The sequence below is a fragment of the Chaetodon trifascialis genome, chromosome 21, assembly GCF_039877785.1.
Source record: "Chaetodon trifascialis isolate fChaTrf1 chromosome 21, fChaTrf1.hap1, whole genome shotgun sequence".
NCBI lineage: Eukaryota > Metazoa > Chordata > Actinopteri > Chaetodontiformes > Chaetodontidae > Chaetodon > Chaetodon trifascialis.
In genome coordinates, this window is record NC_092076.1 from 21,044,783 (window position 1) to 21,069,860 (window position 25,078).

General features: G+C 39.5%; 2 protein-coding genes across 2 annotated transcripts in view; both read right to left on the reverse strand.

Moving 5' to 3' along the window:
* Positions 1–17,763, reverse strand: part of fasn (fatty acid synthase) — an 80,175-nt gene extending 62,412 nt beyond the window's left edge. The window contains exons 1-2 of the mRNA XM_070991151.1: positions 17,383–17,763; positions 11,488–11,623 (exon numbers count right to left, since the gene is read on the reverse strand). Of these exons, the coding sequence (XP_070847252.1) occupies positions 11,488–11,614 (127 nt within the window). The 5' untranslated portion in view covers positions 11,615–11,623; positions 17,383–17,763. The remainder of the gene's footprint in view (positions 1–11,487; positions 11,624–17,382) is intronic.
* A 2,437-nt stretch (positions 17,764–20,200) lies between these two features.
* Positions 20,201–25,078, reverse strand: part of ccdc57 (coiled-coil domain containing 57) — a 43,893-nt gene continuing 39,015 nt past the window's right edge. Inside the window, exons 18-19 of the mRNA XM_070991152.1 lie at positions 24,822–24,996; positions 20,201–21,646 (exon numbers count right to left, since the gene is read on the reverse strand). Coding sequence (XP_070847253.1) covers positions 21,468–21,646; positions 24,822–24,996 — 354 coding nt within the window. The 3' untranslated portion in view covers positions 20,201–21,467. The remainder of the gene's footprint in view (positions 21,647–24,821; positions 24,997–25,078) is intronic.

Genomic DNA, 25,078 nt, shown 5'->3' on the forward strand with positions numbered 1-25,078 from the left:
CAAAACCTTGTTGTTTGTCTTTCCAGTGTTCCAACAAACACCACCAACTCTAGATTGATCAAAGTAATCCCTTAATCACAAGATTTAGATGAAAAGTGAAAATATCAGAAGAAGAGAGAGATGTGGACATCAGAGAAGCAGTGGAGTAAAACATGTAGACCAAGAATACATTCACATCTTACTCTGGATTTATTTTCAGAAGAGATTATGGGCAAAGAAATTAAAATTTTGAGTGAAAATTGGTAATTACAACAAAATGGAAACCCTGCTCCCAGTCAGCATTGATAAAGTCACTGGTGCCAGCATTCTGACAAAAATATATTTGAAGGCCAATGATGGGTGTTAATGTCACTGAGATACAGGCAATTTCATGATGAACATGTTATGCTTCATTGTGATGTTGGTAATGTTGGACTCATCTTCTGTGATAGCAAGCAATTAAGTAAAATAAATAAATAAAAACAAACTGAACATTGTTCCAGCTTTTTAAGATAAAAAGCAACAATTCTAAGCAGTGAACATTCTGCTGGGTGCGGCACAAGCACTGAGTCTCCTAACGTTTGTAGTGCTAGCGCTAACGTTACAACAGAGGTGAGCAGCCAACTACATGTCCATGATCCACCAACTTTGCAAGGTGATGAGCCCCAGGAGGAATCTACTGTTGCAATTAACCCCATCAGTGACTGATGTCCAACTCCAAAAGACTTGGCTGTTTTGTTACAGCAGTAAATGTCCATGATATGTGGTACCTACACCTCTCAAGATAACATTGGCTGTGTTAAGACTGATAAACTCAAAAGGGCATCTGACTCTGGCAAACTACATTTAAGCCTCCTAAAGGGTTAACAGCCCCTTCCTACCCCACTTTGTGCTACACAAAAAGCATTGATGCCATTTTTTAGTGTAGCTTGCATGATTTTCTCATCAGGAGATACGTTTGTGAGAGGACACTTAATGACTGGAATAATGCAAAGAAAATAGTTTCGAGACACACAACACAGCACACAACTATGTACAGCTGAATTTCTTAATGTTGCCATGGGAACCAGTAAGTATTCATTTCAAGTTATATTGCTCACGCCAACAAGCAATACAGCACAATAAATGTGGACTCAAAGCAGTCACTGACATTGCTGTTCTTGGACAGGAAAGCAGATGTGTGTAGTAATTTTCATGCACTTCTGAAATATCGTGTTGAGGGAGAAGGGTTGTTGAAAACAACATGTGGAAAATACACCAGCAAACGCAAAATATGGTAGTCAACAAATTCAGAATGAAGTGACTGAGATGTGGAAAAGACAAGATTCTTGGCAAATGAAGGAATGCAAAGTGATCATCCCTATTGGCTGATGAGACAGTTCATGTTAGTAAAGTTGAGCAAGTGGACTGTGTAGTTCAATACGTGAGGTATTTTGGCAGCTACAAGTTGTTGGGATTTCATCCACAGCTGAAATTACAGGCAAGACCTTAACCAAGCTTTTGTTGAACAGATCAAGAGAACTGGATTTAGATCCTGCTCAGATGGTTGGACAGGGATATGGTGGTGCTGGGAATATCAGTGGAAAAGTATGAGGTGTTCAAGTGTGCAGTCTAGGTTAAACCAAGCAAATGCACATTCTGCTTAGATCCCTGTCACTGGCAACACCCTGAACATTGTTCAAGAAACAGTGAGCTTCATTACACGATACCCAAAGTGCTTACAGTGCTTATTACGCGACAGTAGCAGCTAGAAACACCTCCGAAGGTCGCATGCTAGTCTTAGCATATGTGCCTGTCTACTGTTATAGAAAACCATAATGTGATGTTAACAACCTTGGTTGAGCTGAAAAACCCAAGCTACAGAGTCGTTTGAAATCATTATCTGTGTGATTAGATTAGATTAGATTAACTTTATTGTCCACTTTAGCAGAAATTTGTCTTGGCTTCTCCAATACATTAAATTACAAACAAAAGACATATCATTTGACACTTGACGCCATAATGACAGACAAAATTATTACTCAGGAGCTGCTTCACCATCATACAGACTTCCCTGAAGAATATCTGTTATGATATTGGAAATAATGTGGAGGACATTTTTGCAAGAGTTTGAAGAGTTGGTCACTCCTTCTTGAGGAGAAGCAAGTCTTTCAAAGACTCAGTCTGGAAAAGAACTGCCCGGAATAGTAGGTCATTGCCTTGCAGCTCAATGATTTCATGTTGTCTGATGTCAGGTACATCAGCCAGTTACATGTTAAACAGTGTAACAAAAATGTTCAGTTCCTTTTGTTAACTTTTCTCACATGTCCTGAAAACTTTTACCAAATACCTGTAGGAGTTTTCACACTCACAATCATATTAAGATGTTATAACAGGCCTTTGTTCCTCCAAAGAAGGAAAATGACCAGTAGTGCCCCTTTCCAGTTGCACATGCCACAGTTTTAATTTCGTTTACAATTATTTCCCATTTGAAAGAAGAGAGCTGAGAAGCTGGCTGGAGCTTGAGGTTTAGCTCTGAGAGGTACTTTGTATTTTGCATGACAACGGCCAAATTACACATCATCTCTATGAATTATATTATTCCAGACATGCTGACTGGAACAAGTTTACTTTGCTCTAAGTGCAAGGCACTCCTTCACAAATTCTCCTCCTGAATGAGGTTTCAGCTTCTTAGCTATTAGCTCAAAGGACATTCTGTCCCTGTCAGGATGTAGTCTTGTGAAAGCTGCTTCTTGGGCATTAACTTGAGAAAGTGAGAGTGCTCACACAACCAGAAAGGGCTGTCTTAGTCAAAGGACTAAATTTTGCAGTCACACCTGAACAGATACCGGTGGTAGACCTCCTCATGGCAACAGAGCTATGAGAAACAACAATTTGGCAGACACAGAGGCAGAACAACTGAAAGTATAGGCGCCTTGTCCAATGCCAAAGCAGCACTTTCAAACCTCTACAACCAAGAAAGGAAGGCACTGACATCATTACAGAGAGACCAGAATATCACCATACACAAGGAAGGAGCCCAACTCAGACCCATCAGTAGCAGCATCAACTCAGCTGCACAGTATTCCAGTTACTCCACGATTTTGCCAAAAGGTGGGAAATTTAAAACTGGACTCAACCTCACCCCAGATCACATATGTGCCTTGCTTGACCTCTGACTGACAATGACATATTTCCAGTACAACCAGGCTTTCTACAGACAGAGGTATGGCTGTGCCATGGGGTCACTGGTCTCTCCTAAAGTGGCCAATCTCTATATGGAAGAAGTAGAGAGCAGAGCCCTGATCTTCTTCACAGGACCTCCCCCCAGCCGTCTGTTTAAGTACGTGGAGGACACCTGGGTCGAAATTAGAACACAGGAAGTGGAAGCATTCATGGATCACATTAAGGCAGTGGACAGTGAAGATGAGAGGAGCCTAAACACTGAAGTGGCTACAAAAACTGGGCCTTCATCAAAACTGCAAAAAGATACAGAACAAAAAGAGAAGAAAATGACCATAAACAGAACAACATTGTCATCCCTTACATTGCAGAAGTATCTGAAAAACTCAGAAGGATTTTCAACACCACATCCCTGTTCACTTCAAGCCCACTAACACCCTGAGGCAGAAGCTTGTCCACCCTAAGGACAAAATAGCCAGGCATAAGCAGAGTAATGTAGTGTATGCAGTGCAATGTAGCAAGGAAAGAACAGACTTGTGCATTGGGGAAACAAAGCAACCCTTTCACAAATGCATGGCACAACACAGGAGAGCCAACACCTCAGGTGAAAACTCGGCAGTCCATCTACAGCTCAAGGACAAGGGACATTCATTTGAGGACAATAATGTACATATTTTGGCCAGGGGAGGCTGATGATGGTTTGAGAGAGGAGTGAAAGAAGCCATTGATGTCAAACTAGAAAGAACATCACTGGACAGAGGAGGTGGTCTAAGACACCACTTATCAGCTACTTGCAATGCAGTCCTGAGATCTTTCCCAGGGCAGCTTAACAGGCATTCACACTAGAGTTGGGCAGTATCCAAATTCTGATACCGTCAAACCTTCCCCATATTTTCCTGAGGTATAAGGTATTACTGTGACTAATTAAAAATCACTTTGCAGGGCAGCATGACATGCGTGCAGTTCAGGCAGTCAATGCTCACACTAAGAAGCACCAATCCTCACTTGTAGCATACCAGAATGACGGGGAGAAGCTCAGCTAAAAGGCTCTACCAAGAAATGATAAATACATAATAATTATTATTAAGAAATTATATGCGCATGTAACGAAAACACGAAAATAGTGCACGTCAAAGGTACTGCATCTGCTGATTTCACCACTTCACGCAAACCACAAAAGCCCAGTATCATATGAAAGCAGAGAGTCTGATGATCACGAAGATGTCTGCCTCCTCACTGTGCTACGAAAACTCGGTGAGCTAACAGCCAAAGAGTACCAGAAAAAAACTAAATCATAAAGTATGTCTTACCTTTGCAGTTTTGTGGTCAAAAGTTATATTCCAGCTCGAAAAAACGCTGCTAATGTCTCCTCCTATGACTCTGTGCTAGTTTGAGATCAATCACGAAGGTCCTGGTTGTTTACATAAAGAGGAGGGGGTTTCTAGAGTGGACGGAGCGCTCTTCACGCAATGACCTATCTCTTAGGTTACTTCCTTCTGGATCGTCATTGGTGTTTCTATGGTGAATTTGGGCGGGTCACTGAGCTATTGACCAGCGTAACCATGCAGTTAGATCCACCGCTCCATCTCATGAAGGAGCAGAGCGCTCACAGAGGACTCTGCTGAGCAGCCCGAAGTGTTATTTTACTGTTCTACTTGCATTTTGTCCTTTTATGAGAGCTAAGAACAATAGCAAGCAGAAAAAAGGCTGAAAAAGTGTTTTCAACAGAGGAGTTTCTCCGTATGCTTGGACGAGATAACGGTACTCTGCTCAGATGTGCCTAAATGAGCGCCTGGACATACCTGTGTTAAAACATCTGTATGACTGCTCAGGTTCATTTTTTCAAGGTTCAGGTTCAACCTGAGCAGTTTATGAACCATGTCACCTTTTTCTCGAGTAAAAATTCAACCTGATACATTGAATGGAGCGGACTTCATTTTTGTCATGACGATGCTACAATTATGTTAGGCCCCTGTAGACCTATATGTGCAGCTTTTTTTTTAATGACAGTAATGAAACTGATACCGTTGCTATTTTTAGATACCGCGGATACCTTATTACCGGATTACCGCCCTATCCTAATTCACACAAGGACTCACGTGACCCTATTGAATCACATGATGGGCAGGTGGGTCAACAACACCCTTCTCACCCATCAACGCCTATTGAGCCATCACACCATGACTCATCTGACCCTAATGACTCGAATGATGCTGGGTGGAGCTATGATCCTACAAGAGGACAAATCCCTGGGACTACCCACCACTCAGTTAGAACAAAAGAAGCCTTTTGGTTGAGAGGCGAAATGTCTTCTAGAACCACAAGCAAGTCCAGTTGCCTTTAGAAGCACTTAGAAATGTTACTTTTTCTGTTTCTCTTTTCTATTCTCCCCACTCTCTCATTATGCCTGATGTGTGGTCTCAGCAGCGTCAGCTGACCCAGTCCAACCCTTTCAGTGGATGAATGTGAGCTTAAGATGGCCGCCAGGCACTGAAGGATGAGTCTTTACTCACAGACAAGAAAAATACTTCAAGGGAGAGAGGGAGGACTGGAGAGAGTGGATCAGCAGAGGTGAAAAGAAAAGTTATTAAAACTGGGAAAAAATATAAAATCTGAAAGTAAAACTGGATTGGTACAAGTTTTGGGCAATGCAGCTTCTAAATGTTTTATGTATATGTTATTATTAAATCTGTTAGTTTTATCAGGTTCGGTGACCAACTAGAACTCGCCAAAGCAATACTATGGAAATGGGTGAGGCCATGTTCAGACCCAGTTTAGCTCTGTCAGCAAAAACACTGCCCCTTCATTTATTTGCATGGGCCTAGTCCGAGCAGAGGGTGTCAATACTCAGTGCTTCATGTACAGAATGTAGGGATGTCCAACAAAAAAGTTGCCGGACAGAGGTCCACCCAAATGCCATGCAGGAAGGCGCTGCATTGGCCAAATAGATGGCTTTATAATTTGGACATTTACCTACTCTTTACATAAAATTTCCCACTGCACATTCAAATGATTTCTCTGGTTGGTCATCTGATATTGAAATGACAAAATCCACTGACTAGAAGAGTCTCTACTCATGCACAGATTACAGACACAGTCCACCTGCTTACCATCCAAACTTGTTTGGAAAATGACTGACTGATAGGAATATTTGTGTAGGAGAACAAGAGGCATGCAACTAATGTTGCCAATTAATCAATGAAATGTGTCTGTTGTATGTATATTTGTGCCAACATACATGCGAGAAACAATGTTGAAGTTTGATTGAAGATTGATCATTTAAACTCTTTTCTTTCTTTTAGGATGAAACAACAGCATTCACCTATAAATCATTCTAAAGCAAGCGAAGGCCTGTTTGTCACAGACACACCCCGGAGAGCCAGAGGGCATATCCCCTGCATCCCGTGGTAAACAGTTTTTTTCCTCTTGACTTCAGTTGCATTTACTTCACATTTAGTTGTTTTCCTCCTCTCTTCAGAAAAATATTTTTCATTAGTTCTTTTTCCAGTATTCTTGTAACTTCAATTTGCTCACGTTAAACTGAACAATGTTCTCAAAGTTAAAACTGAACTCTTCTTTTCTTTAACCATTAAGGCAATCACGTATTAATATTTTTGTAGATATTTTCGACCAGGCATCGTAAGTATTCTCAACTTTATTATTAACTGAGAAGTTTGCCATACAGTCGTCAACCTCTTCAGGCTGCGGCTCAACTAGTTGTTCCCGTTCGACCGCAGTGCAGATTGGAGCAACGAGCGACAGCTGGGGTCCCTTTTGTGTCAGTTCGGGACAGGCCCTCATCGGAGCGCCACTGGCACAGAAATAAGCATTTTCCATGGTGCACTGAATAAGAGTTGGTGTGGTAGGCTATAACAATCTCAATTTTCATTATACTCGCTTAGTCATTAATTTGCATCCTCATTCTCTTCAAAACTACTTCTCACTATCGCCAAAATCATTCATTTACTATCCTGCTACAGCTTCTTTGTCTAGTTGTATTACATCATAATAATAATAATAATCCATATTATTAATGGTATCATTCATTATTTATATTCATTCTCATTATTGTGCCAAATAAATAATACTTTTCACTTAAGTAGTTGCCAGACAGTGTCTTTTTGAGCTGGAAATAGACGATCACTGTATTGAGACCTTACGCTTCAGATGATGAGACTGATCAACCATTAATTCATTAATTATTTTTAAATAAACATTAAAAGAAAAGAATAAATAAAATCCTTCTGAGCTGATGAAAGTTGGTGCCCTAGAGTAACAAGCCTTCTATATTAACAAGGGGAAACATTAAACCCAAAGGTTTAATGACCTAATTCCCCTACATTCGTGACAAAATGTTGGCCTTTGTTCCAAATTCCTTTTGGTGTTTTTGCACAGAGCCTCTGTATTAGCCAGCCTTCCATACTAACGAATCTGCATGTAGTTCTAAAACACAAATAGGTTATGGTCAAACCATATATCAACTACATCAGAGTGATCATGAATGTTTACAACTTGACGTGCTAAGACCATCTAGATAAATAATTCTCAACAGGTTGGTCCCATTTTCAGTGGGTTGTGGGCCTTTTCCTTGGCAAAAAAAAAAAAAAAAAAAAAAAAGTCATGAAAGAATGAAAAAAAAAAAAAATGCAAAGAACACCAGATATTTTCAAAACTGTGGCAAGATCTTGGTAGTGAACATGAACAGGTGTATCATGCCAAGGTATGCTGGCTTTTGAGGGGAAAAGTATTGTCCCGTTTTTATGAACTACAAGCTGAAATCACAGCCTTTCTGCCCAGAACAATTTGCCTCTTGCAGACCTGTTTAGCAACAGTGTGTGGCTCGCACAGGCTTGCACAAGCACTGCTGAGTCTGTCAAAAAAAGTTGAAGTTACTGAATAGTTATGTATGGTGTGTTACCTTGTGTCCCTAAGATGCACTTTTTGGTTTTTAATTAAAATGCAGCTAAAAGGGAATACTTCCCTCTCTAGCATCATCACCTGCTGGTTGTTTTGGTTTATCATTAAACTTGTTTTTTGTGTTGGAACACTGATATTCTGTACTATCTCAGGTTCAAACTGCGCCATCTTTTCATTAAATTTGACAAGTTGAAAATTTTCCTCGATTTGGGTCGTGGCTTGTCATTAAGGGGTGATGGTGGGTCCCGAAGCCAGATCAGTTGTTGAACCACTGATCTAGATGACAGTGAAAGGATTTGCTTATCATTTCAAAGTGACAGGAGTTTTATTTCATTGAGACAAGATAAGATTCCATCACAACATTGTCATAATTATGTTACTGATTAAACAACAATTGCTGGTGGTTACTCAGACTACAGCTGCACAAAAGTATTGCAGATGGATACATTTTTTTCCATCAAGAAATAATTGCGGAAACTCAAATCTCAAGTCATGTTTTCATAATCGTGTATTTATTTATCATTGTTATTATTGTGTATGCGTGTGTCCATGTTCTGAACAGTCACAGATAAGTTAAAAAATGCAAGGGCCGCATTCAGATAGAATCCAAGTGCAAAGAGTTGCTCTTAGTTTAGGTACTGTAGGTAGAGGAAATATTCTCCAAACACTGAATGACAGAGTTAATGAAACACTACAGTTTAGATAATTCAAGGATGATGTTTGTCGATTTCATTTGAGATGCTCTCACATCTCCTACCCAACGCAGTAACACTATAATGCCAGAAATGAAAGTAATTGTACCACTAAGATATTTGGCAGCTGGAAAATGCAGCAGTGCAGCAGTGATGACTTGGATCTGCCTCTTATTGTGGCCCAGTTCATCTCTATTCAAGTTGATGTCTGTACCCTGCAGGCTCACAAAAGGGCACTCATGGAAATAGCAGGTTTCTTCTGTGTTGTTGGTGTAATTGATGGGACAGTTATCCTTGTGGTAGAGTTATATCAATTAATGTGGCTACTTATATAAGCTGGCTATCAGTCATGTAAATTGATGAAAGCTGAGCCATTGCCCCGCTGTTAATAAGCCCATCAAATAGATCACACACTAAAATTAACAGCTTGGTAACAAATGTAAGCAAATAAATACAACTACACAGGTAGGCCTGTGTCCTCAAACATCTTGAAGGCTATTTTTTAGAGTATGGCTTACAATTTATTCAACAGAGATTTTGTTTGTATAAAATAATATTCAGAATTACAGCATGTCTTAATAGAGACTTAATTCTATGATTAGCCCCATCAATATCACTATCCATTATCACTAAGAATGCCATGTCTTTTATCAACCAATCACACCTTTTAAAAGTATGCGTCACATCTAGCAATGAGATCAATCACACCTCTTCATTTAGATAAAAATTGCAGTCCCATCCTTGTGAAGAGTTGCTGTGGGAATTTTCCTAAATTACTCCTAAGTGGGAATCCTTCCTAAAAAACCCTAACCAAACCTAACCCAAATCTTCATAAATTGTTTGTAAAAGCGGTGTTTATTTCAACTGGATCAACTACATTTTTCCTATCTTCTAATTAAATGGAATTAATAACTATTTGTTTGTAATCTTCTTAATTCTCCATGCGAACAGCTTTCCATCTTTTTCACCCTGGTCATAATATGATTACTTTAACCACAGCAAATTGGAAGCTATTTTATTGGTAGTTTGCTCACTGTATTGGGATTTCAACAGGAACAGCTCTTGTTGTTTTTCTGGGATATCACTGTGATAAACCTCCTCTTCTAACTCCATAACTTCTGGATCAAGAGTGTTCAGTTGTATGAACTACACTTTGGATTTGTATTTAGTATAGCTTAGTTGGTTTGGTTTGTGTTTAAAGAGAAGTATTCAATCAGGGTACTGGAGCCACCTAGACTGAAAGCGAAATCTAGGTGGTAGGGAGGATTATATTAGGTACTTTGATTAAGGTAACCGGAGCATGGTCCGTCAACAAGATACTGTCATACCAGCATTTCCTCAATCTTTGGAGCATACACACTTATGAAGTTAAAAAAAAAATAAAAAAAATAATGGTTTATGCTTGTAAAGAACAGGTGGCCTAGCTACCATTGTATGAATGTGTGTGTGTGTGTGTGAGTGGGTGGGTGAATGCAGACTTGTTTTGTAAAAGTGCTTCGAATGTATGTAAATACAGTTCATTTTCCATTTGTATTCCAGCTTTTGAATTGCTCTGAAATTATGGGATGATCCAAGCATAGTAGTGTTGATCATTTTCTTTGTTGTACATTAGGATAGCATGACTTAAAAAAATTAATTAAAATCTTATCTTTGAGACCTGCCCCGAGAATGCAGCACAAAGATCAATTTACCTTGGTTATGCAGCACATTTAATCCACACTGCAGCAATGTGTGAAGCTCACTGTAGCTCAACTACTAAAACTTAGTAGAGACACGCTCACTGACATTGAAGACATATAGAATATAAACTTGACTTTCAGTAAATCTGAGGGGGAAGAAAAAGACAAAACAAAAAAGAGGTTCACTCCTTTCAGCCATTCACTCTATACATACTGTACATGATAGTATTTTGCAGTTACAGTGATAACACATAGGAATAATGCCCGAGATAGGTGTCTCTTTAGGTCTAATTTGATAGAACATCTGTGTTTAACACCAAGGTCATCACATTAATTGTCCACTGAGAGAGTTTAGGATAACACGTAATATGTTCATGTAATAAAAAGAGGATGACATTTTTTTTAAAAGGGCCTATCACCATAGGCTGAGACAAAAAGTGGTAAATGTATTTAAATAACACTTTTCTAGTCTGACGACCACTTAAAGCACTTTTACATCACCAACCTGCATTCACACCTTCACACATTCATACGATGGTGGCTAGGCCATCTGCTCACTCTGCCTCGCATGAGCTAAGTCCTGGTCAACATTAGCAACATTGCTAGTGTTGATTGTGGTGATGCTGGTGGTGTTGTTTTGTACCAGCGCTATGGATACTTGTTGTACACATTCAGGGTTTTTGGTGGCATAGCTTTTGACTAAGCTTTTCCCCAAACATAAAAATAAAATGTTGCAAGCTGTCACTAGTTTTTCAAGTGATTTGTCAGACAGCTAGCAATGAGCCAAATTAACCTTAACACTCCATAACCAGAAGTCCCGTAACTACTTTTTGTGTTTGTGTTGTTGCGTGTTGGGAGGACTACATGGTAATATGGCACCTTTACTGCATTTTCATCCTCAATGACTCAATTACTACCACAATGCAACATTATAGAGTACTTTATATTTAATTACCGATCAATAAATCAAACATTCATCATTCTTTGTTCCACGCAGTACAGACATGCATTTCTGACCCTCAATAATCAATCAAATTCAGCTTGTTGAGGGGCCTCACCTGGTGTCCACCGCCGGTTGTCCTCGGTCACCATGTCCACACCATTGATGAGGTTTTCCCAGAATTCCTCCAGGTTGTTAGACTCGGGCAAACGGCCCGATATCCCTGCTATGACAATCTCATCCATGCTGAATTACTGTGAAAAGAGAGATAGGTTAACAATAAGAGTGGCATATTTTTTACACACTGTAATGTATGTGATCATGGTTTCAAGGTTCACCTTTATTGTCATTACACAATTAAAATGCAGTTGTAGCCTCATCCACACTACATAGGCAAAATAAGTATTAAAAAAATATTCAATACAATATTAACTGATCCAAAATTAAGTCCTCAGTTGAACAAGCGATGGTTTTCTATGCTAAAGATCAACATATTCATTTCTTCAAAGTTAAATATTCATATTTAACTTTAAAGATATTTGGATTCAATACAAATTAAATTCAAATTCAATAAATTCAATAACAAACCCACAGCTTCCGTAAAGGTTAACTGCTCTCTCTCAGAAAGAATCATATTAGAGAGAGGATATTATTAAAAAGGGCGAAATGAAAAGCTAAATACAAATCAGGATTCATTTAGAGGTTTACAAATGAGGGCTTATTTATAGATACATATAAAAAAAATTAAATGACGACAAAATATATGCTATTATGAAAATACTTGATGTCATTCCCAGAACTCTGTCAATCTTGTAGTGTTGTTTGATGACTGAATGAAGAGATCCCAGAAAACACAAGGTATGATATGTCAAAAACACACCAAATGACAACACAATCATTGAGATGGAGAGGATTTATTTGGAAGAATCATATTCGTTATTTCATCACACCTAAAATTAAAAGTAAACAGAACCAAAACACACACATTTTCTGGAAATGCACAAAAATACCACATTTCTGGAATGACATACAATCATTTTTCTGTGAGGTATTGGGTTATGTAATCCCTAGATCTTGTCTTGTATTGTACCTGGGACATTTGGTAGGGGCTGTGTTACAAGCAATGGCTATTTATTATAAATGATACATTTGTGATGGAGAAACTCTCATAAGTTGAAGATGAAGGAAGAATACTTTAAAAAAAGGCTCTAGAAAATGGTCAACATATAAAACAAAGAAAAGCATAAACAACTAGACAATTTCCCCTGGGGAAGTTTTGAAAGGGCCACGGGGGCTTATGCCAGAGTGTGTAGATTATGACAATGCTAAAAGCGGCTAATGCTAAGCTAAAATTAACATGTCAAATAACACATTAAAAAGATCTCAAACACCATTAGAATGCATTTAATAATCATTTTACCCTAGGTTAGCATGTTAGCATTAGCATGCTTACCATTAGCATATTAGCACAACAACCTGATATCAAAAGTCAAACCTGTTCATAGGACCTCATGTTAGCATTAGCCACAGTGCTAACAGCAGCTAATGCTAAGCTAGCATTAGCAAGTCAATTAACACATTGAAAAGCTCTTAAAAACCATTACAATGCATTTAAGAATCATTTTACCATAGATTATCATGCTAGCATTAGCATGCTAATCATTAGCACATTAGCACAACAGAAACATTACAGAAAATATTTTGGAGACACTTTAAAACAAGGGTCCGTTCTGCTTCTCAGAAAATCTTTGTATTGGAGTCAATGAGGAGCAGAGACAGACATGGCCGCACTTAGAGGCTGCTAATTCAAATTCTGTAAGTCTCTCTGATTTTCTGAGCACATTGTGAGAGACAGAACAAATTTGTCTACAAATGTGGAAAAAATCAGTTTTTTTAAGCTCTCTCCCACTCTGACCGATGACATCACCCACTCTGACACGAACATTCCGTGCAATACACACCCATTATAATCTCAAAATTATAAAAAAAGGATCTAGTACTTAACTCTTAGGGGAAAACTTCATTACTCTAAGAATTCTCTTAAAATTTTGACACTAAGAGCAACTACTGGATAACAAAAAGTCAAATTTTTGTAGCCTACTTTCTGAAATACCCCCATTTTGTAGGATAAATATTTATTAAAAAAGAAACCCACAGAATATTTTTAATAATTAAAAAAAAAAAAGAAATGGAATTTGAATATCTGAATGCACGTGTGGTTTCCAACACAGCTGATATTGAGGGTAGCTGGTTCAGTGTTCAGTCACATCGCATCAGTGCAACACTCACTGACATTGTAAATATAATACAGTCCCAATGAGAAACCAAATACATGGAATAACTAAATGCCTGTACACAGAGTAGTCTGTTGACAGACTACTCTGTGTACATGACTGAGCATATCCATGATGTACTGTGTCTGTGTGTGTGTGTGTGTGTGTGTGTGTGTGTGTGTGTGTGTGTGTGTGTGTGTGTATGTGTGTATGTGTGTGTGTGTGGAGTAAGTGGACTTTCCTGTTGCTGACTTTCTCCTCTTAAATTGTCATTTTCATTGAGACAGGGACGGTAATATTCAACATTTCTCCAATCTTTATGATGTTGTGTTGTCAATAGAGAGAAACTGGAACAAGCCAAACAAAAGTCTAAAATTCACTTCAACTTTGGTTAACACATTCTACTATTGAAGAAAGTGACTGGGGCAGTTCCCCTCCACAGCAGCTGGAGCCAAAGTGGAAACTTCAGATGAAACAAACTGTCAGATTACAGTGAGCTCTGGTGGCTGGTTATATACATAAATCATGCATAACACAGAGTGGGGTGAAAGGGAAAAACAAATGGACTGTATTTACACAGTGCTTTTCTAATCTTACAAACTACTCAAAGCAATTTCTAACAAGAGCCAGCATTCACCCATTAACACACACTCTCACTGATGGTATAGATATTTGAGGTTCAGTTGCTTGCACTTTGACATGTAGACTGCAGGGGCCAGCGATCAAATCATCAACCTTCTGATTAGTGGACTACCACTCTAATGCTTAAACCACAGCAGGTCTGTCCGTAATCCACCTCCACACCTCTAGCTATATTAAAGAATTTGAACAAAGCTCAACAAAAAAGAAGACAAAAAGGTCAGTTTAACAAAACAGGTAATATGGTAGAATGAGGGGTGTAATGTTTGAATTGTTTCTTTTCTTCTATGTAAATTTAAAAAAAAAAAAAAAGACACAATGCGAATCACACTCTGAGTCCAGGTACAGGCAAGACAGTCAAAGTACGACAGGCTGCGCTGGCTCTTTCGGTGGCTCAGTGGCTGAAAGGATTTGGGCTCCAGGATACACTACCTGGGATTAGACCTTATGTAGAACCTTCTGTACAATATCTAGCTTTACCTGACCCACTTCACACACTAACACTCAGCACATGACTGCAAAAAGGAGACTCTATACTTGCTCCATGCTGGGCTGGTCAACATTTACAGTGCAGTTACCTGGGTTACTGTTATCTCATAATTACTGGGAAAATCTGTTGAAGTCTGACATATTCAAATCTCTCCAGTCATAATGTCCAGTGAAAATAATGCCCTTTGACCATAATTTGAATTCTAATGAAATATGTAACATTACATTTCCATATATCCTTCTATTTCAAAAATTAATCTTTATTTTTTCATGAATGTGTAGGCTATGGTCTAGCCTCTGCAATGAATGAAACGACTGTTACATTTGTTTCATTGTTGCTTCACTCTGAAAAAAGAGCATTCTTCGATTGGATGCTGTACAATGCACATGCTCATACTGAATGCCATAGCCTGCCTAATCACCACAACAGCAAATAGTGATGAGCAAAAAAGTCATTTTGTGAAACCAGGATGTCATATAGCCTGCCTATTGTTTGTTTTATAGCTCAGTAAACACAGATAACATATGACCGGACAATTTTTTCTGACATTTACTCAGCACTAAACTATGTCTGCCCCACAACACCTCATGCTGCACTGAACATCATTCCACATTATATTCAACAAGGATGACTACACTGTCTTCTACAATTATCCCTTATTACATTTCCATCAACCTTAATGTTCTGGATATTAGACTACTGAGCTCACCCAGCAGCAACAACACCTGGCTTGACACACAACACACTGACAAAAAATATCAAACTCAATTGTTACTCTGCAGGCAACTACAGTGTATGATCATCTTCCTCAAGGTGACGAAGACAAACTTGTTCTTGGATTGCAGAGATGAAACCAGTTCATATCAGTTCCAGGTGAGTTTCTCTTTCTTGCATGTTTACAGTGCAAGGTCAAAACTCTATGAAAACACATCCCTCAAACCATGTTCCACCTAAGTTGAAATTGGCTAACTGACAGCATTTTATTTGTATGTGACTTCTTGCGATGTGAGAAAACTAGATTTAAGATTACCACACTTTTAAACATCATGTGCTACTTAAAAATGGTTTAATTATGTTTTGTTTTTTAATTGGTGACTGACACACTCCACTCACACACACACACACACACACACACACACACACACACACACACACACACACACACACACACACACACACACACACACACACACACCTGATTCCTCAACCACATGTTAAAGTGACCAAATCATACCGAAATTATTTCACTGTCTTGATGTCATTATTAATTTTTTGGTATAATTAAACTATGTTGTAGCTATAACCTCTTGTACCAGTCAGTCATAATATATAAAAGAATTTCAAATACTTTTAAATCCCAATACAATGGCCTTCATTTTGTTTATTCTCATCTAGCGGCCATGCCGTTCTGTATCACACAAGCAAAAGCACCATTAAAATCAGAGGAGGAAACACTGGGTCCACACTCTGAATCAATTAATATGGCATGTATTCTCCAGTCACCCAGGAACTTCAGATTGTAAAGTTCAGGTCTAGGGTGGCTGGTGGCTTCATTGACCTACAAGTCCGCATGCGGGGCAAAAACTTAATGTATTGTGTTGATCATTACTTATTATCTGTATTCCACCCCTGTTACAAAATGCCAGAGGCAAAGGACCATTGCAGCATTTGACGGCATGACTGCAACATGAATGTCAGTGGCCATCATCAGTATTACAATGACAACCCACTTGTATGTTATGTACCACATACTGCACTGTGACCATCACAGTTCAAATATGCACTGAAATTACAATTAGGATTAGCTAGTTTTGGATAGCAGTTTATTTCCAACAGTGGAGATGATGTGATGCAGCATATACATTTTAATAAGATTAGGACAAATGTCTAATACCTCGGGTGATAAATAAGTTGCTGAAATCTGAGAGCACGACAATTTCTTTGAATCTTCTGACCGATTATTGAGCAGTTGAACTATATTTTACAGTCGTCGTCGTCCCGAAACAGTGGCATTTATAATAGTGAGAGTTATCATCTGAGTACCGTCAAAGCAGAACTGCCCAAATGACCTATGCACGGACTACAGCGTCGAGACAAACTCATCAATCTTCGTTATGTTTTGGGAGCATTTTAAAGTGTCCCTTTTTTCCAACTGCAACCGTTTCTATGCCACAATGTAATGAAGAATAATTTGAGAATACGCAGCATTAGAAGGACTGTAGAATGATTTATAATTTGGGACTCAATATAATCCACTAGCATCAACTATCTTCACAGAAGCTAGGAGACACTGAGAACCATTTCCAAAAGTAATAATTCATGAAAATAAAAGCTGCATGGTGATATGTATGAATAATACAAATGTAATGCAGAAGTGCCAAGATTTTGACCCCTCCCCTAGCAAATGTCAAGTCACTGTAACTTGGAGGAGCATTTTCTTTTGCATATAACGCAAATCAGTGTTAATTACAGCAATACCCATTAAACTGGCAGATCTGTGTAGCATTTAAGTCAGCGCAGCCGACTACTGTTTTAACACGATGCAAGAAACAAAGTCACGCATACTGGGCAGGGACGGCGTTGGCAGCCGAATAAACGTTAGCGAACTCACCTGTCTTGTCCAAACCGGTAAGATGTTCCTGGAAAATAACGAAATCGAACCCCTTAGTGAAATATTAGCAGTTGTTTGGCATGTACTCTATTGGTTATTTCCTTAGCTATCCTACGGTGGTCCACGGTGGTGTTCCTGTTACGGTAACGTTAACTGTTGGGAGGAAAGTCTATCTCTGTCGTTTCCTTGCCTATAAGTTGACGTAAATCTTCGTGCTTCTTTGAATCTTTTCCTCTGATGAATTTAAATAGCTCACGTTCTGCCTGGCCACGCCACATGGGCTGACAGCTTGGCTTGGCAGTACAGTCCAATGAGAATAGAGGCAGGGCTCTCGGATCCAGCCAGTGATGGAGTAATTCGTTGAACGCCCCCATAGTCACTGAGAGGAAAAAAATAGAAGTATTGAGGCGGGGTTACTCGAGTTCAAACTGATTCTCTTCTCCACTGTTGCCCCGCCCCGCCGGACGATCAGACTGCAGGCGACATCAGACGACAAAATGGCACGGAGTGTTTATTTGCCTTGAAGTTAACACGAGATGTGTGAAAACTATGTGGTCGCTGCAGCTAATTCGTATCTGTATTGCATAGACCAGTTGCAAATAACGTGCTGAATCAAATAAAACAAGGTATTAGACTATAGGCTATTACTTTTAATAGTATTTTTATTTTGTTGATTGTCTAAAGATATATGTCTCAATTGGTGTGTCAGCCCTTCAGACTAGGTCATATTTGTCTTCAACCACTTGCAGCACCTACCTTGGCATGCATGGGGCCTAGGTGTCAAATGCTTATCAACATACCAGGGCATACCTACCTTTCTTTAATTTACGTACATATAATTGTTAATATGGTGGAACTTGTAGTACTTAAAACGTAATAGGGGCCCCGTTTGGAAAACACTTACTTTACTGTGATAAAATGGTATGGAGAAGCAGTATCTGAGCAATGTTCAAGACAAAACTTGTGATGTAGCCTACTGTGCAGGATTCAACAAAAATAACACACACAAAAAAATATTCGCTCAACAGTTTATAGAAAGTTAGATGCTTTTTGCTTTGAACTGGCTGCTCAATCTGACACGAATTGAAGTTTTTCCCCCTGGATTATACTTTTCATCGTGGGATGCGGTCAGAAATCGCCTAAGAGCCACTAGTCGGACTGTTCTTAAATCCACACAGAGACGTTTTCATTTTAAAACACATAACGTTAACTTTTGCTATGTTTGCGTCTTGCGTCTACACTACTGCGGTATACAAACCCCCTAAAACTGAGACATTTGGAGAGATCCCTGCTTCCGCTTTATTTCCTCAATACCAAGTACGCCAAGTTCGGACTTACGAATTTGGCAGTTCGGATTTAGCAAGTTCTATTTGGGAGTACAGTCTCTCCAGGACGGGAGGACGCAGGACCGTCATTCTGCAATTGGGACAGCAGCGTACTTGATGACGTTAGCAGGACGACACATCTCCGAAAACTTTGGAGCAAATTTTAAACTACGCGCTATCGTGATGAATCGACCACCGATTTTAAGTTTTAACATCCACTTTCTCACATAAAATAATCTTAAAACCACATTCCGTACTACTAAAACAGCAGTATTTCCAAACTTGTAACTTATAGTTGTGAGTCCTCTCCTCCGGCATCGTTCTTACGAAATGCATTCTGGGATACGTGGTTGCCCCAAGTCCGCACAAGTCATCATCCAATGAATCCTCGATAAAGTGGGAGGGGCAAGAACACATCCGGGTGTTTGAGTGTACTTGTCGAGATGACTTTTGAATTGGAACAGTACTTGGACTGAGAGTGATGACGTTTCTCAAGTACTCAAGAACACAAGTACAGAGAAGAACGCATATTGAGGTCAAGACAAATGAGTTCAAAGATTACCAAGACAAATGAGTTCAAAGTTCAAAGAACAAATGAGTTCAAAGAACTCATTTGTCTCATGAGTTGAAAGAACTCATTTGTCTTTTTCTCTGTTGATCAGACACTGTGTGCTTTTAAAGTCTGTTATTGCTGACCTACTACAGTAGAGCAGTAAGATTTCTTCAGTATATCATGCTATCCAAAATTATGAACTTCAGTAACCCCAAATCAGACGAGCTTCCCTGGTCACGTCATCATTCAGGCCCCGCCTTTTAATCACCCTATCTTCCAACAGTACCCTCCCGCATATTGTGATTGGATGAAGACTCCCCCGCCACCACCGTGATTTGGCAATTTATGTGTCATCCAAAATAGTTAAATGTGTCAACGTGTGCCAACGCTGGTCTGTACTTCACGTTCAGTGTAAGGTTATGTAATGTTAAATTAAACATGAACATGATAAAGGTTCACAGGCTGCTATTCGAGTGCACGAATGCAAGGCAGAGGAATGTTTAAGAATTAATTCAGATGTATGTTGTAGGCCTAAAGTGGTCAAAATATAATTGCTGATGGATGTGACAACAAAGCACACCATCACTATGTTTTATATGATCATTTAGGCCTACAAGGAAAGCTCCTGCATGTATATCCAGTTTTATTTGTTAAAATGAGCAAATTCATTTTGGTCAGAGTAACCTGTCTTGATAACTGTTAAATAGATTACCATGAAATTAGATATACAGTCGAAACCCGAGAGGATGCATTGTAAAAAGTTTGATTCCCTGATCTTTCAGTTAGTACATTTAGTGCATTAGTATTGTTTCAGTATTTTACTTTGTTGAATATTTTTATATATGACCATATCTTCAGCATGCTTGGTTGATCGCTTTTCGATCATTTTTGCGATCCTGTGTGTACTTAGTGTGGACAGATTTTTTTTTTTTTTTTTTTTTAACGGAGGGGGCAGATATGTGTTTTAACAAAATGTATAGGTGTGGTAAAGGCCCAAGACTATATCCGCATTAATATGTTTCCATTTTAAAACGAAAATATTTTCGGTCCAGACAAGTGTTATGGAACCGTGTCAGAAATAATTTCTGTCCAGTCTACGGGTACAGTGCGCAAATGCACTGCAGGGGAATGACCATCCTTGCCGAGGCGACATTCGCGTCACAAAGTTGAAGTCTACGTGAAGCGAGGATGAAAATTTTGTCACATGCGCCCCCATTTATTAGCATGTCACCGTACTCTCGTAGCTGAAATTTCTTATCACTTGACCATTCACATACACTGAGCTTGCGCGTGCCGGTAAATGGCGTTTGTCTCCTGCGCATCTGGGCAGTAGTAGCATGATAAAATTAAGAAATATTACTGCATCACAGCTACCAGCATACCAACCCTGGTACGTCGTGATCTATGTTATTTTAACGACAGGTAGCTCAGGCTCCTATACAAAATCCTCCACGCGTCCAGACAAAATTTTCCCTAATGAGCTGCTGTCAGACTGACATGTGTACCCAGTGATTTCAATCAATGAAAACAGACAATTTGCATTACATACATTTAAAAAAAAAAATTAAGAGTGATACACAATTAAGCCTAGACACAAGAGCTCTGATCTTAGAAAGAGCAGTGAAGTATAAAAATATGTTCTTACCATAAGTTTTACTCTAAAATGTAATTAGGAATGGTTTGTCTAAGTATCTGAGGTATTTATTTCTTGATTTGGAGAGCATTTCTCTTGCTGGTACTTTTTCTCTTGTGTGGACTATTGCCATCAGGATCATTTGGAATGGACTATTTTTAAACAAAAATTCTACACATATCTTAAAAGAGTACCCCACTTCCATAAAGTTGTGGAACTCACTAATGACATATTATACATGATTGGTACAAATCAAAGTAGAAGACACTGAGATATCTGGACTTTAACATCCTAATATGGGCCATGCTTCAACACAAAACGGGATCCCACTCTTTCTATGAAGCAATTTCACATCTCTCATATTTGATAAGAAACTCCCTTTCAAACTCCATCTCCTTAGTTTTTAATGCAGACTTTTCAATTGTAAATTTGTGGCTGAGATAACTCTGACATCCCTATGAGAAAAAATCTGAGTTCTCAGACTTGACAGCTCCTCCAGAGCCATAGAAGAAAAACTGTTTTCACAGGCTGAATAACACCCATGACTGCAGCAGATTGTCCTATATTATGAACACTAATTTCTGATTTTGCTGATCCTGTCAGGGGCTCCAGATCTGCTGGTCTTCATCTTGTCTGATGGTGTAGACGGGGTCGTCCTCTGCTGGGCCTTTGTTTGGGGACTGGCAAAGTATGGGGGCTGGACTCCAGCAACACCAGACTTGGCCACTTCTCTCTTGTTCAGCTCACTTTCACCTTTATGTGCAGAAAAACAAGGTGGAATTTCAATAGCTGTTTCAGTTGACCCATTTTTACTTGTTGGTGTCTTCAACCAAGTTTAGGTAAAGTATTTAGACCTGTCCCTTATATAAAAAGACCACAGACATAACTTGTATTTTTGCTGACTAACATAGCAATCTTAGTGTCTAATTCTTATATTAATTTATTTTTCTATCTACCTGCCTAGCAATTTGCTAAAACCAGGTACATAACACCTCTCCTTTTTCATATGAGGTTAATGGTTTTTGTGCATTGTCCCTGTTCAGTAAAGATACATAAAACATGTGGGCCACATGTGTGTTCTAAACTTGTGCCTCCACATCATTGCCATCTTGTAATTCACAGAACTGTGCTTAACTCATCCAGAACATCACTGAGGGTCTTCCCATTAAAAGTCTGTTTATCCACAAGCATGCACAACAAGTTAGTTTCTTTAATGTTTTCTAATATGGAATAGTTACATTTGTTGTAAGAGTGGAGCCATAAAGATGACGATGTGCCAGGATGCATTAAAGCTACAATAAATGTCCTTGTTAGCAAATTTCAAAATGAAAGTAGAAAGTTAGCACATGGGCAAAGGAACCATTCAACCATTCAATCATTCATTTTTTTGTGTTCAGGGGTGTTTTTAAATACTAGAACATCACAAGATATCATCTTAAACTGATACAAATACTTGAATTAAAAAACACCTCAGTAACCGAGCATGTGAACCCCTTGTTGCCTATCCCTGTGTATTTTAATGCAAATAAAGATCTAGATACTGATTTAACATTTTTAAACATCTCTATCCCTCAGTGAAAATAGGGCTTCATCAAATATTTACTCATACAGCTCATGAGTGTGCTGAAACCTTGTGCCAGGTTTGTCTGTTTTCACAATCTTTTTATGGTATGATGCTGATCATTGCGTCTCAGCCTGATCTGGCAGCTGCTCTGGTTGAGAAACTGTTCCCTGAAGAGCTGACAGAGATGGCAGCCACAAATTGGGCAACATCCCTCGCTCCATCTGTCCATCTCTGATCCAAACACTGCAACTGGTTGGATATTTCACTATGGGTAAGAAAGGGTGTTTATGATTCTGTAAAGCCAGCCTGAGACATGAGAGAGAAATAGGTTTTGAGTCTTGCAGCCTGAAGATGCATGAAAAGAAAATGGCTAAATCCACATGTCCACCTACCAGACTTGTGGACTGAGACCTCCCAGATTCTGGTCATGTATATTATGGGTCAGGTCAAGTCAAGTCAAGTCAAGTCAAGTCAATTTTATTTCTATATATTTACAGACAGCTGAGCCGCACCAAAGTGCTTCACATGAAAGTGCTGGAAGTACAATAAACACAGGAATGAACTAGGGCAAAAGGAAAAGGGTTAAAAGACATTGACTACCTGCAATCGGCTGGCGACCGGTTCAGGGTGTACCCCGCCTCTCGCCCATTGTAGCTGGGATAGGCTCCAGCCCCCCGCAATCCCGAAAGGGATAGGCGGTATAGATAATGGATGGATGGATGGACATTGACTACAAGAGTTAAAATAAAACTAACAAAAAAAGATAATTTAAAAAGTAACTGAGGGATTACTAGGGGACATATTCACTAGCATTTGAAAAAGCAGACACTACTCAAAGGCGAGTGAAAAGAGGTGGGTCTTCAAATGGGACTTAAAAATATCCAGAGTCTGAGCTGCATGGATGTGGAGGGGGAGGCAGTTTCAGAGTCTGGGAGCTGCTACTGCAAGGCTCTGTCCCCCTTGGTTTTTAACCTGGACCTGGGCACCTCCAAAAGCAGCTGGTCAGCTGACCGTAGTGCTCTGGAAGGGGTATGGCGACGTAAAAGATCAGACAGGTAAGTGGGGGCCAGACCACGGAGAGATTTGTAAACAGTCAGTAGAAGTTTAAAATCAATGCGGTAATGGATGGGGAGCCAGTGGAGCGATGCAAGGACCGGGATGATGTGCACGCGCTTTTTTGTGCAGGTGAGGAGTCTGGCGGCTGAGTTCTGAACTAACTGCAAACAGTGAAGCTGTGATTGATCAGTGCTGGTGTATAGAGCGTTGCAATAGTTCAGTTGTGATGTTATGAAGGCATGAAAAACTCTCTCTAGGTCACTCTGAGGCAGGTAGGGCTTGGTCTTAGCTAGGGTTCTCAGGTGGAAAAAGATTTTCCTAACTACTGCACCAACCTGCTGCTCAAAGTTGAGAGCACTGTCAAAAATCACGCCAAGATTTCTGACAGAAGGCCGGATGTTGGAGGCGAGAGGGCCTAGGGCATCGGTGGAGAAGGCGAGAGAGGTTATGCCAAAAATTATGATCTCCATCTTGCTCTCATTAAGGTTGAGGAAGTTTGCACCCATCCACGACTTGATGTCAGCCAGACAGTCAAGCAATGGCTGGAGTGCAGCCTGCCCATCAACCTTGAGGGGGAAATACAGCTGGATGTCATCGGCAAAGCAGTGGAAGAAGATGTTATGTTTGACCAGGATTTCACCTAGGGGTAAAATGTATAGCAGAAAAAGGATGGGACCTAGTATAGAGCCTTGAGGGACCCTGCAGGTGAGGGGGGGCAACAGTAGAGAAGAAATCTCAAAGACGGACAGAGAAGATCCTGTTGGCCAGGTAGGACTGAAAGAACTTCAGGGCTGTGCCTTTGATGCCTACGTGATGCTTGAGCCGAGACAGCATGATCCTGTGATCCACCGTGTCAAAGGCTGCTGTAAGATCTAAAAGCACCAGGATTAATGGTACTGATACTGGTAATTTATGCAAGATATAATCTTGCAGGGTCTGATGTTTGGTAGAAGCAGACAATTTACCTTTATATGAGCATTGACATTGCTGATATTACATTATACATAAAATCCTCAGCAGAGGATTTTCACATTGTAGGTGCTCTATTTTTTGTTTAGTTAGATGAACACCAACTTTTGCCTTTCTAACGCTGGTAACTCAAAGTCTGATTATAAGAAGCACATCAATTCAATTCAAAACAAAAGTAAACTGCCAAACATGTCTCCTGTGAACATGCTGTGTTTTTAACCCGATAGTAGATACCAGGAAAAAGGCTGACTGTGATTTTAAGGCAAAGGAAGAATGCAGATGTAAAAGTAGATAAATATCAGCAATTAAAGAAAAAAAAAAAAGGTCAGGTGCGGTTACCTTCTGAGAAAACTGATGGACTGAGTTCATGGTCCAGTATTTCCCACAGTTTGTTTAATGTCAGCAGTGATTCCCCTGATGACAATCGAGGCCTGGACAGACCTGAGTGGTACTGTTGCACCACATCAAGGGGGGTCTGTAGCTGGCAGAGCAGAGGATCTTTGGTCTTGGAGCTCTAAAGACAAAGAGACTAAGTGAATTTTAAGATGTTTTACTTACAAGGTATGTGAAAAATCTGGAAAGTAGAGATAGCTAAA